We start from the raw sequence: 16,421 nt of genomic DNA, 5'->3' as shown, positions 1-16,421 counted from the left end.
AACAGCGTACGAAAGACACACAGATTTGGTCCATTAAAAAATTATGAGTCCAAGCTAAAATGGTGCTACTCCATCTGAATCTTTGGGGGCTCATTTTGCTAACAAGCGAAATCATGTTAAAATAAGTCAGAACAACTGAAAAGAGCACTTTTCATTATTCTTCTTCCAAATGAAACGGTCAAATTTGGCCACAAATGTCCCCTCAGAGGGAAAACCTAGAGGAGACAGCAAATGAAATCCTAGGTCCTTGGGTACAATACCTGTTATTTTAATCAGGCTTTGACTTGGATATTTGTGAAAAGTCTTCTGTGGTACATTTGTCTCATGGCAGCGGTAGGTACCCCGGTGAGCAGATGTCACGGCCCCAGCTACATAAACCGCCAAGGTCTCCTGCCTCTGGTCCTGCGTCAGGGTGTTCAGGGGGCCTGCAGCCCTCTGGGCGGTCAGGCCGCCTTGGCAGGTCAGCTCACTCAGAAACTCGGCCCTGGGACAGGCGGCAGGAATCTACGGCCCGGTAATTCCAACGTGCTGTCAGCCCACGCGTGCCCTGGACATCACCGGGGTCCTAAAGCCACAGGCACAGTCCACCAGGAGCCCCCGCTGGGTCAGAATCTGCATTTCAACAAGGTGCCAGGGGCCAGAGCAGACAAGGACTCGGCCAAGGACATCCGGAGAGGAGGGGTGGCGAGGTGAGGAGGCATCTGATAGCCACTGTGTTTGGATAGCAAGGCGTGATCACGCCCTGGTTCTTTCCCCCGAGACTTGACCTTCAGGGGAGGAGACTATAAAACCCACAGGCCACCTTTCTCCCCTCAGGCCAGGTGTGGGGAGCTCCCTGATCCGCAGGGGCGATGGCGGCGCTGCAGGAGAAGAAGTCATGCAGCCAGCGGATGGAGGAGTTTCAGCGCTACTGCTGGAACCCGGACACCGGGCAGATGCTGGGCCGGACGCTGTCGCGGTGGGGTGTGTGCCCACGGGGACGGGGACATGGTGGGGTGGGGAGTGTGCCCGCGGGGATGGGGACGCGGTGGGGTGGGGGGTGTGCCCGCGGGGACGGGGACGCTGTGCCGCCCAGGCACCCAGGACCCAGGAGGCTGCCTGTCTCCAACCAGATAACCCAAAGGCCCATTTTGGCTCCAACGCCCCCCTGACAAAGTGGGATCATCTGAGAGCTGGCCGCAAAGGTTCAGCCACAGACTTGAGAACAGCATTTTTAAAGCTATGCTCCTAAAACTTAACGATTTTTATTTTTTTATTTAAAAAACTTTTTTTCATGTTTATTTATTTATTCTGAGAGTGAGACATAGCACAAGTGGGGAGGGGCAGAGAGAGGGAGACACAGAATCCGAACAGGCTCTGGGCTCTGAGCTGCCAGCACAGAGCTTGACGGACAGTTCGAACCCACGAACCGTGAGATCGTGACCTGAGATGAAACTAAGCCAGATGCTTAACTGACTGAGCCACCCAAGCGCCCCAAAGTTATGATTTTTAAAGACTGTTAAGGGGTACGGAGCACCTCTTGGGTGAGGAGAACGCTCTAGAACCTGACAGACGTGATGGTTGCACAGCACTGTGTGTGAATGCACTGTGAACACCACTGCCTTGTGCACTGAGGTGGTTAAACCTGCGGCTTTACACTGCACACCCCCCTCCCTGCAGTTTGGATCAGCCTCTACTACGTGGCCTTCTACGTGGTGATGACCGCAATCTTTGCTCTGTGCATTTACACACTCATGTGCACAATCGACCCGTACACACCTGACTACCAAGACCAGCTAAAGTCACCAGGTAAGGGAGGCTCATGCCCGGACCCCAGACCCAGTGCGTCAGGCCACATGCAGTCCGGGAGCCCCGGGCTCAGAACACAGACCCTCAGGAACAAAGCCCAGAGAGGCAATCAGGAGGGGCCACTCATGCCAGGGCCCAGGGCTCTGAGGGGGACACCCTCCCATCCCCGCTGGGGCCTCAGGGCTCAGAAGGGGGACACCCTCCCACCAGGGCCCCAGGACTCTAAAGGGGACACCCTCCTGCCCCACCCTGGGCCCCAGGACTCTAAAGGGGCCCCCCCAGGCATGGATAGCCCCTCAGCTTCTTTTGAGGACAGTGGCTCCAGGTTATGGTCAGACTTTGGCTGTCGTTTTAATTGTTAAAACAGATTTGTTACAGGGACCATGTTCACATCGCTCACTTTAGATGCCAACAAAGGTGCACAGGGCCCGTCTGGGAGAAGGCACCGAGCAGGGAGGCTGGGGCCAGAGGAAAGGGCTTGGTGGGAGGAAAGGGCTTTTGTCTTGCACTGGACGCACGTCTGCACCGAGGCCTCTCCTGTTACCACGTCCACAAACACGAGCTCGGTTCAGAACACACTGTTCTCTAAGAGCAGCTGGTCTGCCGTCCCGTGTGGGGAAGGACGCTTGGAACGAAGGCCGAGCCCGGTGTCCGGAGTCACCTCTGGACCTAGCCCAGCGGCCTGCACAGACCAAACGAGAAAGGGCAGGGGGAGAAAGGGGAAGAAGAAGTGAAGGAGGAAAACGCACTTTCCAGCACAACTATGGAGACGCTCACCACTCGTGGGTGGCGTCCCTACACTTCCCACGGAAGCAATAGCCCGAGAAATGCCCAGCGGCCACACCGCTTCCTGTGGGAGGAAAGGAAAACCCAGCAGTGAGAGCCAGGGGGCGCGTGTTCCCCCAGGCAGGCCCCTCCACCCCAGGGGTCTTTGGGAAATCCCTTCACCCGGCATCACAACACCACAGTGCTCTACTGGGCGTTGTTTTTAGAGCCAGGCAACAGGTAAGCTCACGGTGGCCGCAGAACAGAGCGTGATGCGTGGCACACGTGCTTCGCCCGGAGCCCGGGGGGTGGGGGGGAGCAGCCACCACTGACACGCACGAACAGGCTGAGAGCGCCAGCAGAGAGGACCCTGTGCGGTGTGCCCACGCTCCCCTGGGTCAGATCCTCGCCAGGGTTTGACCTGAATCTGCACACAGACGTTGCGCCCATAGCATCCACGAAAGGACAGAACACCGGCTGACGTATCTAAAAAGTCCCCACGTCAAAGGGGCCAGCTTCATTCACACAGGGAAACAGCACGTGGTGTCTGTGGACAGTTCGATGACGACACACTTACAACAGCATCGGGACACGGAAGAAGGAGAGTGGAATCTGGGTGGTGGGACCCCATTTATCCAATTTATGGCACACACAGGGTTGCGCGTCTGACGCTCACAGAAGTGAGGACGCCCAGCACACAGGCAACCACTGCCACTCCCTACACGTGTGCATCCTGACTTTTTGTACAATTAACATGTTGTCAATTGCTTTTAATCAAAACCAGTGAAGATTTTTCAAATGTGTATTCAAATACAACTCCGCCTAGCGTGGTTCCGACAAGTCAGGCAGGGCCCCTGTGGAGCCACTGTTGCGGAGGACATGCAGACACTGTCCCCTCGCACGGGGGCCCCTGAGGACCGCAGCAACCCATGCTTGGCCACCGGGCCAGACAGCGGTGTGTGGGAGTCTGCAGCACGTGGCTGGGTGTGACCAACACCTTGGGGGGAACTGAGTCACACGCGTCCTGCTCTCTTCCCAGGGGTGACCTTGAGGCCAGATGTCTACGGGGACAAGGGCCTGGACATTTCCTACAATGTTTCCGACAACAGGACCTGGGTGGACCTCGTGCACACCCTCCACACCTTCCTGGCAGGTGAAGTTTAACAAGCTTCCAGCCTCTGCTTTTCCCGCTTCCAAGACAATTTCGTGGAGGGGCCTGGGCTATGCCCCCCTCCAGCCAGCCCCAGTGCACGTGTCCCCACAGGCTACTCGCCAGAGTCCCAGCAGGACAGCATCAACTGCACCTCCAAGGAGTACTTCTTCCAGGAAAAGTTCATGGCCCCCAACCACACCAAGTTCTCCTGCAAGTTCACAGCAGACATGCTGCAAAATTGCTCAGGGCTGGTGGACCCCAACTTCGGCTTCGCAGAAGGAAGGCCGTGCTTTGTGATTAAAATGAACAGGGTGAGTCCTGAGGGCCCCTGTGGAGACGGCCGTGGCATGGAGGCCGGGGGTCTGGCCCTCACGTGACCCACGTGCCCCTGTCCACGGTGGCGGGGCTGGGACGCGCACCGCTGCCCCCTCCCGCTCTGTTCCTATGCTCAGCGTGCCCTGAGCTTCCCCCCCGATACGACCTGAAAACAGCTCACACAGCAGCAGCACCTCGACACTGGGCAGCAGAGTCCAGCTCGTGTGCACAACAGCTCGACAGCAGCCGGGCCACATACAGGTGCTGGGAGGGCACCCGGACACAATCCAGAGCAGAGGTTTTCAATATGGGCCAGGGACCCTCTGCCAGGCATGAGGGAGGCTGGACAGGCCAGTGTGAGAGCCGCAGGAGAGCACAGCCCATGCAGCCTCAGTGCAGGGGACGGGAACATCCCACCAGAGGCTGACGACGGCAGAAGGGCCAGGGGTGTCTGCTCCATACTGGGCGACAGGTGCGGTCTGGGGACTCCCCACACCTGCCGAGTGCTATTTATCTCCCTTCCCGAGAGACGGGGAGGCCACGAGTGTGTGCCCTGCACACGCTCCTGGGTCCCTGCTGGGTCTCGTCACCGCCTGGCAGGGGAAGGGCGTGCAGGGAGGGCAGTACTGCCCTGGGCACCAGGCACAAGGAGGTACATCCGAAGGCTGAGACCCTAGGAGGCTGAAAGAGCATGATGTGGGAGCAGCACAGGTGAGCTGCGGGCGGCGGGGGCAGCTGCCGCGCCCCCTCCAGGGCCCCACGGAGCACCAGGGAGTGGCTCTGCGGGCGGTGACAACGGAGCCCCAGGCCGGACAGGCCCTTCACACACACAGCCGGCAGGAGAGCTACAAGGATGCCCTTCCCTTCCAGATCGTCAAGTTCCTCCCCAGCAACAGCACGGCGCCCAGGGTGGACTGCGCCTTCCTGGTGAGTGCGCGGCCGCGGCGGTGGAGCCACTTCTCCCCAAGCTCCTCTCAGCCGCCAGCCCAACCGTCCGGATCCACAGTCGCACCAACCGTCACAAACCATCACTTAGAGCAGCTTCATTGAGGGCACAAAAACCGAGTGAGAAAAACAGTGTATCGTTGTTACTGTTCTGCTTCCAGAAGCGTCTGGAACAGTACGTTACTAACACGCTTCAAAGTATTTGGTGGCAGTTTAGAAAAAACCGAGGTACCTTTTTACGGTTTTTTTCTCTTATTTACTTACACGTATGCCAGGTGACCAACAGCCATGGATGTTTAACAGCGTACGTGTTCGGGCTCCTAAGAGTTGGCATGAATTCACTCCAGTTTTTCTAAAAACCAGCTTTTTAAAAATTTTTTCATTTACCTATTTTGAGAGAGAGAGAGAGAGAGAGAGAGAGAGAGCGCACGCACACAGGGGAGGGGCAGAGAGAGAGGGAGAATCCCAAGCAGGCTCCACACTGTCAGCACAGAGCCCGAAGCAGGGTTCCATGTCACAAACTATGAGACCACGACCTGAGCCAAAATCAAGAGTCAGACGCTTAACTGGCTGAGCACCCCCCTCCCCGCCTCCCGCTGCAAAACCAGTTTTCTTTTTTTTTTAATTTTTTTTTTCAACGTTTTTTTTTTTTTATTTATTTTTGGGACAGAGACAGAGCATGAACGGGGGAGGGGCAGAGAGAGAGGGAGACACAGAATCGGAAACAGGCTCCAGGCTCCGAGCCATCAGCCCAGAGCCCGACGCGGGGCTCGAACTCACGGACCGCGAGATCGTGACCTGGCTGAAGTCGGACGCTTAACCGACTGCGCCACCCAGGCGCCCCTGCAAAACCAGTTTTCAAGCACAAAAAAACAGACTGCTTCCGTTCATCATTATTTTCTAAAGCTTGTTTCCCTGGCGGCTGCGACAGGAGGCTCCCTTAGGGCAGCGCCTACCTCCAGGGCCTATCTCTTGTGGGCGAGTCCCTGGCTCACTCTGGGCCCTCCTGTAGTCACTCGACCACACATGTAGGCCAACCTGAGCTTTAACAGACACCAAAGTGTTCTCCATCTGTGTTCTGACGAAATCCAGCCACCCGCCAGGCAGTTCGCAGACTCTGACAATGACGAGAAACGAGAAAGCAGTGCTTACCCCAGACTGTCACGCAAACTTTTGGCCAGTTTTGGCAAAACCGGCCCACCCAGCCTCTCGGCTTTCACTCCCATATACGGACAGACCAGCACATTCTTCACTCTGATAGGTCACCAAAGTGACCTTAGTTTGGCAAACTAATAGGTTATGTGCCCAATGGGATCTCAGTACTGATCCTAAAGACCAGATCTGGTCTCTGGTAACTGCACATGAACTGTTTGTGTGCACACACACACAGACAACCAGGCAGGACACACACAAGCTGCACACACATGTACCCAGCTCCTGCCTCACCCAGGTGGTGGCCTCTCTGTCCCCAGGACCAGCAAAAGGACGCCCAGCCCCTGCAGGTGGAGTACTTCCCACCCAACGGCACCTTCAGCCTCCACTACTTCCCTTACTACGGGAGCAAAGCACAGGTAGGCCTGCCACCAGCCGCAGAACCATCTCAAAGTTAGCAACGTGCTCGGCGTGAGGACAGCCATCAACATTCACCTGCACCGCAAACCAGGCTGCCTCAGCCCATCCTGACCACACAGCTCTCTGGGCACTTCCCAAACCCACTGCCCGTAACTACCGGAAAGCACAAGGCTCTCACACAAAACATAAATATCAAACCTAATTCTTCTACCTTCCGAGCACTTCCCAAATCCTGTTGGGACACCACATATCCATTTTGAAGCACTTCCTCCAAGTCTCTTAATTTTTCCTGTTTTATTTTTAAACTAATTTTCATCAAGTACAATTTGAGGCCAACTTTGTCACTGATGCTGTCTCACCCCCCAGACCGACTCTCCTCGTTCCTACATGGAGAGAGACCCCTCTGTCCCTGTGAGTTCTGGCACACAGCAGAGCGTGTGAGGGCAGCCATGCTCAGATAGGGCAGGCGGGCACTGCCTCCAAGCAGCCCGCCCGGATGTCTGCCACAGTTTCTAACTCTCGCTTCCTCCCGTCTTCCCACATTGTTCCAGCCCCACTACAGCAACCCTCTGGTCGCTGTAAAACTTCTCAACGTCCCCAGAAACACGGAGGTCCTCATCGTGTGCAAGATCCTGGCCGATCATGTAACATTTGACAACCCCCACGATCCCTACGAGGGGAAGGTGGAGTTCAAGCTCAAAATCCAGCAGTAGAGAGTAGGGCGCCCAGCCGCCAAGCACTGGAAGCCAGCCCAGAGCCGCAGGCCGTGACCTGTAAGCACTTAGCACTGGAGTCGACGGATTCTCGCTAAGTCTTCTCTGCTCCTTGACACAGAATTCGTAGTGAGGATCAAAACGCTGGGCCAACACGGTGACCCCAAGGCAGTGGTTACCCACTAACGAGACCCAGATACTCGCCCCAGGTGAACTTCTGTCTCCTTACTGTGCCTCAGCTTCCCTGACCTCTGCGATCTCCTGGGACCCACGTCAGCAAGAAACACGCCTCACGAGGATGGACGATCGGAAGGCTTGCTTTTAAAGACACAATTCCTACCCTGTACAAATAAAGCACATTAAAGTCACACTTTGCTCTACATACAACAGTCACGTCTTTCCTGATAAGGGGAAAAATAACAAAAAAGTCACTTTTTCTTTAAGAACCCTCTTCTTAAAGTTTCGATCCCAAGTCAGGGAAATCAGACTACGCTGGGGAGCCAGAGCTCTGGCTGGTAAGGAGGGGTGGCGAGCGGGTGGCGGGTGGGGCAGAGCAAACCCCAGAGGGAGTCAGGGCGCTGCGGTCGCCAAGGGGCACGCCTCCGCCTCTGCTAGCTGCTCTAGAAAAACCTGGAGCATTGTGGCCAAACAAGCCCCCTGTCCCAGAGCAACCCCGCCTCCCACCCTAGTATCGCATGCGGCCTGGTGTCTTACTCCCATGCAAGCACCCCACACGTTGTCTGGGGGTCCCGCCCACACACAGCAGGCAAAGGGTGCCAGAACTCAGTGGCTCCCTGGCCCTCAGGGCAGTCGAGGGAAGTCATGACCGGCCAGAGCAGGCAGGTGGCCACATCCACCCACGGGACTGTGGGCTCCCTTGCAAGGCCTGTGGCTTCAAAACACTGGTGGGTTTTCTCAGCTGGTTCAAGTTAAGATGGTGAACTGTCCTTTCTTCTCTGACGATCTTATTCTTTCTGAGACTCAACAGCCCAGAACCTGTCCCAGCTCTGAGGATGCAGGAGGAGGGTGAGGGGCGCTCTGTGCGCGGCCCGGTGACTGTCCTCGCTCAGCGAGAAGACACACGCTGCAGCTTCCGCACAATAATCGTGAATTAGAGGAACACGGAGCTGGTTTAAAATGCCCATGCGCGTTTTATTAATAAAAACTAACAGTGCCGAGTTAAACAAGTCAAACAATTAAAGTCTCTTTATATTCCATAAAATATTACAGAAAAGTTTATTTGTGTTTCAATAAAAAGACTATTGTTGTAGAACAGGCAGCTAACAGCAACTGTGCGGTTAATGGTTCTTTGTGAATAAATTTTAAAAGGGACTACTGCCTGTCCTGAAATTCCGTTTCTTTTTATAAAAAAAGAACTATTAAAAATGATTGACAAATTTTGAGTTAAAAAACTGTTAGAACATTCTCTATATTTAATGTCAACTTTATCGTAGATTATAGGAAGATGCTCACGAAACAAATACGACGTTTGTTTCCGTTTGCGTCTTTAGACGACAGACGTGTAGGTGTGTAAACAACTATATAGTAAAGTCTGCAGACGCTGCCTGTGAGAAATCAGGCAGGCCTCACCGCAAGCCGCACGCCGCTCCAAGCCCTCCAGTTTTCGTAGCTGCACCAGCACGGCAGTGAACTTTTACCAAACAAAACAAAAACAAATAAAGAACTTCGCAATTTGCTGCAACATAGAGGAAAAAAAAATGAACGAACTTGATGGAGTCACACAGTCAATATAATTTAAGGGAAAATAAAGTCCTAATACAATTCGTGGCCCAAGGCTGAAGAGCAGGGCTCGGCCGGCACCGTCCGCGGCTGCCGGCGGGCTGTGGGAGGAGGCACACTCAGCAAGAACCAAGGGGCAAAGTGAACTCTGAGCTACAGACAGACAACGCAAACAAGATCCTGGACAGCGGAGAGAGGCCCTGCGTCGTGGCCGGCGCCCCAGCGCGCCCCAAGCCCCCGTGGAACGCAGCCCTCGCCCGCTCTGGTGTCTCCTCGGGAGGGGCCAAGGAGGAACCCAGCCCACACCAAAAGCAGTCTCTCCCGACGCAGACTGTGAGGGCCGGCCGCGGGTGTCAGTCCTCCTCCTCATTCTCATTGAAGTCGTCGTCCTCCTCCTCGTCCTCCCCAACGTACGACACGGGGGTCTCCACCCGGGAGCCGCTGTACTGGGACCCGCTGGAGCTCGTGGCCAGCACGCCATCCGCACCATTGGTCAGGTCGCTGCGGGAACGAGGAGACAAGGCGGTCAGCAGCACGCAGCCCGAGTGGGGCGCCCCCACGTCCACTCCCGCCGAGGTGGCACTTCACCCCAAGCCCCTCCTCAAGACACAGATCACCGCACACGAGGCAACACCGGCAGGGCCACAATATCTGTCATGACATCACAAACCAAGCCCCGACGGGCTCAAACTGGAAACCACAGGTCCTTCTTCCAGGCCTTGTACTTGTGACCTCCTGGATCTCCAGGAGGGAGGGGACAACAGGTAAGGAAAAAGGGGCCCCAAAAAGGACATGGAGCCCTCCAAAGCAAGGCATTCCAGATGGCAGCGCACGGGGGTGCCCAGCGAGTTGTGTGTGCACGTGTTATGTGCATGGCTATGTATGTGTGTGCACATGTATGCACATGTGTGACTGTATGTGGTTGTATATGCATGTGCATAGTTGTGTGTGCACATTTATGCACGTACGTGGTTGTATATGCACATGTGTGTATGCATGCGGTTGTGTGCATGTGTATACATATATGTGGTTGTATATGCACGTGTGTAGTCATATGCACGTGTGGCCACATGCGTGCATGTGTACTGCCTTGCGATGGTATATACATGCACTTGTGTATGCGTGCGTGTGTAAAGGACACCCCAGGCCCACACTCCACCACCACCACCACCACCCCCCTGCCCTGTACTGTGCGGAGCCCTGGGAGCAGAGCTGTAACAGATGAGTCTCACACACTCTGCAAGCTGAATTTCCAGGAACAGCCCCCAGGACCCCATACATTCTACCATTTCATGAAATGGCACTTTCTGAAGGTCAGTGGGGTCGGCAGGGCAGGGAGCAGGGGTGCAGAGAGGTGGAGTCGCAGGGCTGGGTGCTGGAGGGAAGCAGGGCTGCTCAGACGTGCGTCTGGAACCCATCTATGTTGGCGCTGGGCCCTGAGAGTCTCAGCAGTATACACGTAATCATCTCTGGCTGTCACATGGGGTGTGAGGGGGGTGACTATTGGCACCTGGGCCCAAGGGTGCCACCAAACACATCAACAAGGCACCGGGCAGCATGCAGGACAGTCATCTAGCCCCAAATGGCACCAGTGCCTCAGGCAAGACCCTGGCCTAGAACAGAGAGATTTTAAAAACTGGGGTCCTGAGGAAACACCTCTGGGTTCAGGCGGCCCCTGGCACAGAGTGGGTCAGACACAAGGCAGCAGACACGGTCCTGGGGCCCCGAAAGGTGACTGCCCACACCCACTAAGAGGTGCACACACCCATGTAACCTGCTCAGACACTTGTCAAAAGTCACTGTGATTCCTTGGTATTTGGGTCTAGCAACAAGAAAAGTATCCTAAGAGACATCAGACATTAAAGGGATTCCAGCCTGCAACGCAGAGCTGCACAGAGATCCCCCAGATTCTGGCCGGTCACCTCCCGCAAGCATGCGGGACTCGGGTACCCCTCCGCCACCAGCCTAGAAGGCCTGCAGCTGCCTTGAGAGCACAGGACGTGGGGGCAGAGTTGTGCAGGACACGCGTTTTAGGCAGGAATGACTGCCGAGGGCGCCTCTGGTGGGCCAGCGTGGATGGCTCTGGCGGGCCAGCATGGACAGGGCCCTGAGGGCACTGCCCCCACCTCTGCCCCAGGCCAGAGCTGGGGCACGGCGATGCTTTTCTCTAACACGCAAGCAGACATGCCCCTCGCTAGTTAGGATTTGTTCACACGGTGCGATGAGGACCATTCATCATTATGCTCTTTGACAAAGGAACCCCACAACTGGGAAACCCAGCCTAGCAAACATCAGAAAAGGCCAAAAATTTAGCCCTAAAGCTGCTTCAAACTGCAGCCTCTTTTCTAAGTGGGAACCACCCAACTGCCCAGCAAATTACTGCGCTTTTGTAAACGTCAGGCTGGTGTTTACGTTGGTTTTTCTTCTGAAATGGTAATGGCTTTGCTTCCCTCATGTAAAAGCTGATGTGAGTCTCTGAAACTTTAATCAGTAAATACAATTTCACGAACATGAAAAGCTAAAAAATACCCAAATTCTGCCTCTTGCAATAACTGGTTATCAGCATCGCACAGACTACTGCACACACGCACACACATGCACACACGCACATGCACACAGGCAGAGGGAGGGAGCTGACCTCCACCTAACCCTGACCGGGGCCAGACACCGCACCAAAGACTTCAGTGCAGGTGCCACAGAACCCAGGAGTTGCGTGATGGCCACAGAAAGCTACACTGTCCTTTATCGGATCAGATCCATCCCACTTGGTTGAACCTACAGACTGCTTGTCTACCTTATATTTTAAAAAATTTAACATTTATCATTATGTAGGACTGACAGAAGGTAATATGGGTAACATGTAACCTAATATACCGTGAAAGTTAATAAAACCCTGTTTTGTCAATACTTAGAGAAAAAATTATATTAATCTTTAAAAACCTAAGATAAATACCCAGGAACAACATAATTCTGTTCCGTGGGACGGCTGGACCAAAGACTAACACCCAATGGTTTAAATAATAAAGCTCCTTTAGTGACACACAAAAACTACTACAGTAAATGGCAAATTGAAAAGAGCAGGGAACAAAATTCTGTGCACGTTGTGGCCCCAAGTGTGTTAAGAGGCAACAACAAGGTTGTGTTGTGAGCTGTGCCTGGCCTGCGTGTGGGGTCCCGCCCCGTCCAGAGCCGCAGTCACCTGGCAGAAAGCCTCGTGCCGTTGGAGGTGGACACCGATGTGACGAACACCCCTCCGATCGATCCCTGAGCCATCTCTGAGAAGAGAAGAAAACGCAGCAAAGGTCACAGGTGGAGGCTCGCGCTACAACCAGGCGGCCACGGGCCGGACGGCCGGTCCCCCGAGCACCTTCCTCCCCAAGAGGGACCAACCATGACTGCCGGCTTGAGTGGGTGTGCCAGAGTGTAGCCAGTGCCAGGGACTTGTCCAGGGCCCTGGGGGGCGGCAGGCGCCCGGCGGTCCAATCCAGCCCAGCACCTCTGGGGGACAGCCCCCGCCACAGCTCTTTTACCACAAAGCCCCTTCCCTCTGTGGCCACGGCCCTGGTGCTCAGCAGAGAAGTCCCCAGAAGGGAAGGCAGTGGGAGCACCAGGGCTCAGCTCACCAGGCACACAGCTCCTCGCCCCTGAGTCAGGAGGAGGCCACGCTGGGTCACCTGGCAGGGGGCACCGACGGCCCTCTGGGGGTCGGGGAGGGCCGTCCTGCCTGCGAGACCTCCAGCCCCACCCCACTTGCACACAGAAGGTGAAACCCTCACTTAGCACCTTCATCGCGTCAACTACACCGGCAAAGCCACAGCATGCCGCTGTGGCCTCCCCATGCCACGCTCCCCCTACCCCCACAGCCCCAGCCCTCCCGCCCAGACCGTCCCTGCTCTCGCCAGACGTCCCGGGCTAGGGTGGGGCCCCCGTGGCTCGCGGACATGACTGACCTGTCACGTAGGGCTCCAGTGCCTTGGGCACCAGGCTCCTCGCTGTCTTCAGGTCCTGGGCAGAGCAGGTGCCAGATTCCAGGCCGCAGGCCATTCCCATGCGCTTCAGCACCTCAACGTCGTCGTGGATCTCAAACGTGTTGTCAAAGTTGAACAGGTACTCGAACCTGGGGACAGTCACCCCCAGAAAGGGAGTCACCTGCCATCTTCAAGACAGGGAGGGGCAGGAGTGGCTCCAGTCCCCTCAGCGGGAACGCCCCTCACCCCAAACTCACTTGGGCCCCTTTTCATCTGCTGTCCTGCCAAACCCACGGGCTCCACTCTGCGCTGCCTGCAGCACCCCCCGCCCCCCGGGGAACACGCTCTCTGGATGTTTAAACAGGTGTGCTAGTAACAACACCTCAGACTTTATCTGTTTCCCTTTTATGTATTTTTAAAATGTTTATCCATTTATTTTGAAAGAAGGAGAGAGAGTGTGAATGGGGAGGGGCAGAGAGAGAGGGAGAGAGAGTTCCAAGCAGGCTCCCTGCTGTCAGCAGAGCCTGATGCAGGGGCTCAAACTCGTGAACCCCAAGATCATGACCTGAGCCGAGACCTAGAGTCAGACGCTCACCCTACTAAGCCCCCCAGGGGCCCCTGTTTTCCTTTTAAAAGACAAATGTTTATAACCAGGGACGTGAGAAGTGAGTCTGTACCTTAATTATGCTAAAAGACTGTACTTAATAATCAGAGTTAGTACTTGTACAAACGAGCAAGCAGATGCACTCCATCTTTCCTAACTGGAGGGTGGCATCCTCCACTCCGACCTGAGCCTCAGCTGGGACCTGGGGGGGTGGGGGGGCCCTCCGGGGACTACCTACTTGTCATTGGAAATGCTGCAGTCGATGACAGTCTTCTTGCTGGTGTTGACGATGATGAAAGGCAGGTGGATGACCGAGTTTGGGGGGGGCGGCCGGCTGGCTTGCTGCTCTGCCTGGCGGTTCCTCTGCACCAGGTTCTTGAAGGCAATTTGCTACAAAAGAGGAGCCACCGCCAGCCGCTCACACCAGCTGCCTCGATCTAAGGCCTTGTCCACAGGAGTCCCCGACGACCCCACCCCCGGCCGCACAGCACAGAAACAGGGGTCGGCCCCTTGAGAGGTCAGAGAGGACAGTGGGCGGGGAGGGGGGGGGCGGGGAGGGCATCAGGGCCCAGCAGAGAAAGCACACCCTGAAGAAAAGCACACACCCCGAGGAGAACGGATGCAGGCGCTCACACCTCTAAGACAGAAACATCCCCAGGACCGGCCTGTCCCCTGTATGCACCCACCCCAGAAGGCAGACATGCAGCCACACACCCAGAACCTCCCAGAGGAGCAAACGCCAGCACACCGCCGGGGCAGGGCTCTCTGGGGGCACAGGTGCTCAGCCCCAAAATGACAGCGCCTTCAGGATGACCCTCCCGCTGCTGTGGCAGAAAGCGCCCCTCCCTCCCCAGCTGGCCTGGTGCCTCGGTGCTCACCGAGCAGAAGGATGAGGGCGGGGGGTGCTGCTTTCCCGCCTTCCTGCCCAGCAAAGCATTCCCACCACAGGAGACCTCCTCTGGGGCGAAGGAGACACCGAGGCTCAGGTAGGGCACCCCCACACCCAGACCGCCCAGCGGGACAATACATACAGCCTCCGCCGTGGTCTGCAGGTGCGGGGCCAGCAGGCATCCCAACCTCCCTGCTGGCCCCTCCTGGACTTTCCCCTGTTCAGAGATCTCCCAACCTCAGCTGCTGGGCCTGTCTGTCCTGAGACCTCCCTACACTTCCCCCCAGAGTCCCAGGGCTCCCCCACACCCTCCAACCTGACCACAGGGCCTGTGGTCTCACTGCCCTTGGGGTGCAGGGCACTTCAATAAATCACCAAGTTATCTTCCCTTTCCTGACCACCCAGCACTTCTGTGGCAGCTGACCTCCCTGCACTGGACTCCCCCCACTCCCAGGGCCCAGCCAGACGGCCCCAGCACCACAGCCTCAATCCAGGGACTGGCCACCCCTCCAGCAAGCTCTGTTTCTCCTTCCAACCCAGACAGACATCTCCAGGACCTTACAGGGACGAGGGCCCTACCTGCGGACATCTCTGCAGGTGCAGGGGACGGTGCCACCCACCGACCACGGGTGCTGACCTCTGACCCACACTCGCCATCACACCCCAGAACGTGCTTCGTACCTGTCCTAGGGAAGGCTCACGTGCTACCCTCCAAAGTGCATCCCTCCTGCCACTTAAGACTCTGTGACAACCAGCAAACACACTACACGTTTGCTCACACGCACTCTCTCTGGGAACAAGGCCCACGTCTAGAGTTCACGTCCGCGACGCCTGTGCAGGAGCCCAGTGGGTGCATTCAAACTCTCAAAGCAGAGATTTCACGAACGGGATCCCTTCTTACCCACTGAGGACCCGCTCCGAGGCTGCGGGCAGTACGACCCTGCTTGCACTACGTCTCCTATTCGTGCGCCTGTGACAGAGTCCGCGAGGTGCATGACACACAGCGCTCAGGACAACAATGGTGAGCCGTGTGAACACGCCCTCCCGCCCTCCGTCCTGTGCGTGAGCTGGCCAGGACACCATGTGGGCGCAGGGGCGCTTGCTGCGAGCAGGGCCGTTACCTGCAGGATGAGCTCCTGAAGCTGAGACTGCTTCTGCTTTATCCTTTCCAGCCTCCTCTGCCGCTCCACCTTCAAGACAAAGACCACACCGTCACAACGCATCTGACAGTGTCCCCGCAGGACAGGCCTGCCAGGAATCTCCTGGCAGGGAAACAGTCTAGAAGGGACGTGGCCCGTGGGATGGGACACGGGGGCGTTTCTTCAGTCTCAGAACAACACACCCTTCTCTGTCTTCTCTCGTTTTCTGGACACGGTTGATATAAAACTCAAATCCCACAAGCCAGGACTCAGAATTTACCTCCGCTGGGTGCACCGCCCTCGACTGGGCTGGGGCCCACAGAGCACAGACGAGCTGGATGGGCCACACACCAACATCTGGCGGGCAAGCGGGGGCACAGGGAAGTGGCGGACCCCTGGTCCAGGCAAGGCACACACAACACCACACCCCGAGCGGGCACCCCCGGGTCACCCACAACACCAGACCCCGAGTAGGCACCCACGGGGCACGCACAGCACCAGACCCCAAGCGGGCACCCACGGGGCACCCACACAAACGTCTGCACCAAACATGCTGCTCTGGGGTACACCTACAGGGTACCATGGAAAATAATGGGTCAGCCACATACCTCTAGATTCTGACATTCCTGAGCCGAGTTGGTGGGCAGACCAATCCATTTGATCTCCTTTTTCTCCTTAGAGATGATGTTCATGGCCATCAGCACATTTAAGGCGTCATAGACTCGTCGTCTTATGTTCTTCTGGTCATAAGCCTGGGGAGGGCAGAGCAGGAGTTTTCCAGACCATCCAGAACAGTTCCCAGGGAAACACCTCAACAGCAGACCCGGACA

At 56.3% G+C, this 16,421-nt stretch overlaps 2 protein-coding genes across 4 annotated transcripts in view; one reads left to right on the top strand and one right to left on the bottom strand.

Moving 5' to 3' along the window:
- The first annotated feature begins 851 nt into the window (after nt 1–851).
- Nucleotides 852–7,251, top strand: ATP4B (ATPase H+/K+ transporting subunit beta). The gene is made up of 7 exons (XM_047082112.1): nt 852–963; nt 1,660–1,788; nt 3,593–3,706; nt 3,818–4,017; nt 4,892–4,948; nt 6,439–6,537; nt 7,090–7,251. The coding sequence occupies exons 1-7, from the start codon at nt 852–854 to the stop codon at nt 7,249–7,251; spliced, it is 873 nt and encodes a 290-aa protein (XP_046938068.1).
- Nucleotides 7,252–8,379: 1,128 nt separating this feature from the next.
- The window catches only part of TFDP1 (transcription factor Dp-1), a 40,133-nt gene continuing 32,091 nt past the window's right edge, over nt 8,380–16,421 (bottom strand). For 2 of the 3 annotated variants that reach the window (XM_047082091.1, XM_047082083.1), the window contains 6 exons: nt 16,200–16,343; nt 15,574–15,642; nt 13,802–13,953; nt 12,942–13,147; nt 12,191–12,266; nt 8,380–9,492 (listed from right to left, as the gene is read on the bottom strand). In XM_047082091.1, the coding sequence (XP_046938047.1) occupies nt 9,345–9,492; nt 12,191–12,266; nt 12,942–13,147; nt 13,802–13,953; nt 15,574–15,642; nt 16,200–16,343 (795 nt within the window). In that variant the 3' untranslated portion in view covers nt 8,380–9,344. The remainder of the gene's footprint in view (nt 9,493–12,190; nt 12,267–12,941; nt 13,148–13,801; nt 13,954–15,573; nt 15,643–16,199; nt 16,344–16,421) is intronic. The other variant, XM_047082099.1, reaches the window with a different exon arrangement.

This window comes from Lynx rufus, unplaced genomic scaffold (genome assembly GCF_022079265.1).
Source record: "Lynx rufus isolate CCGP_SWC_20201006 ecotype Redwood Valley unplaced genomic scaffold, mLynRuf1.p SCAF_1, whole genome shotgun sequence".
NCBI lineage: Eukaryota > Metazoa > Chordata > Mammalia > Carnivora > Felidae > Lynx > Lynx rufus.
This window is presented reverse-complemented; position numbering and strand designations above follow the sequence as displayed.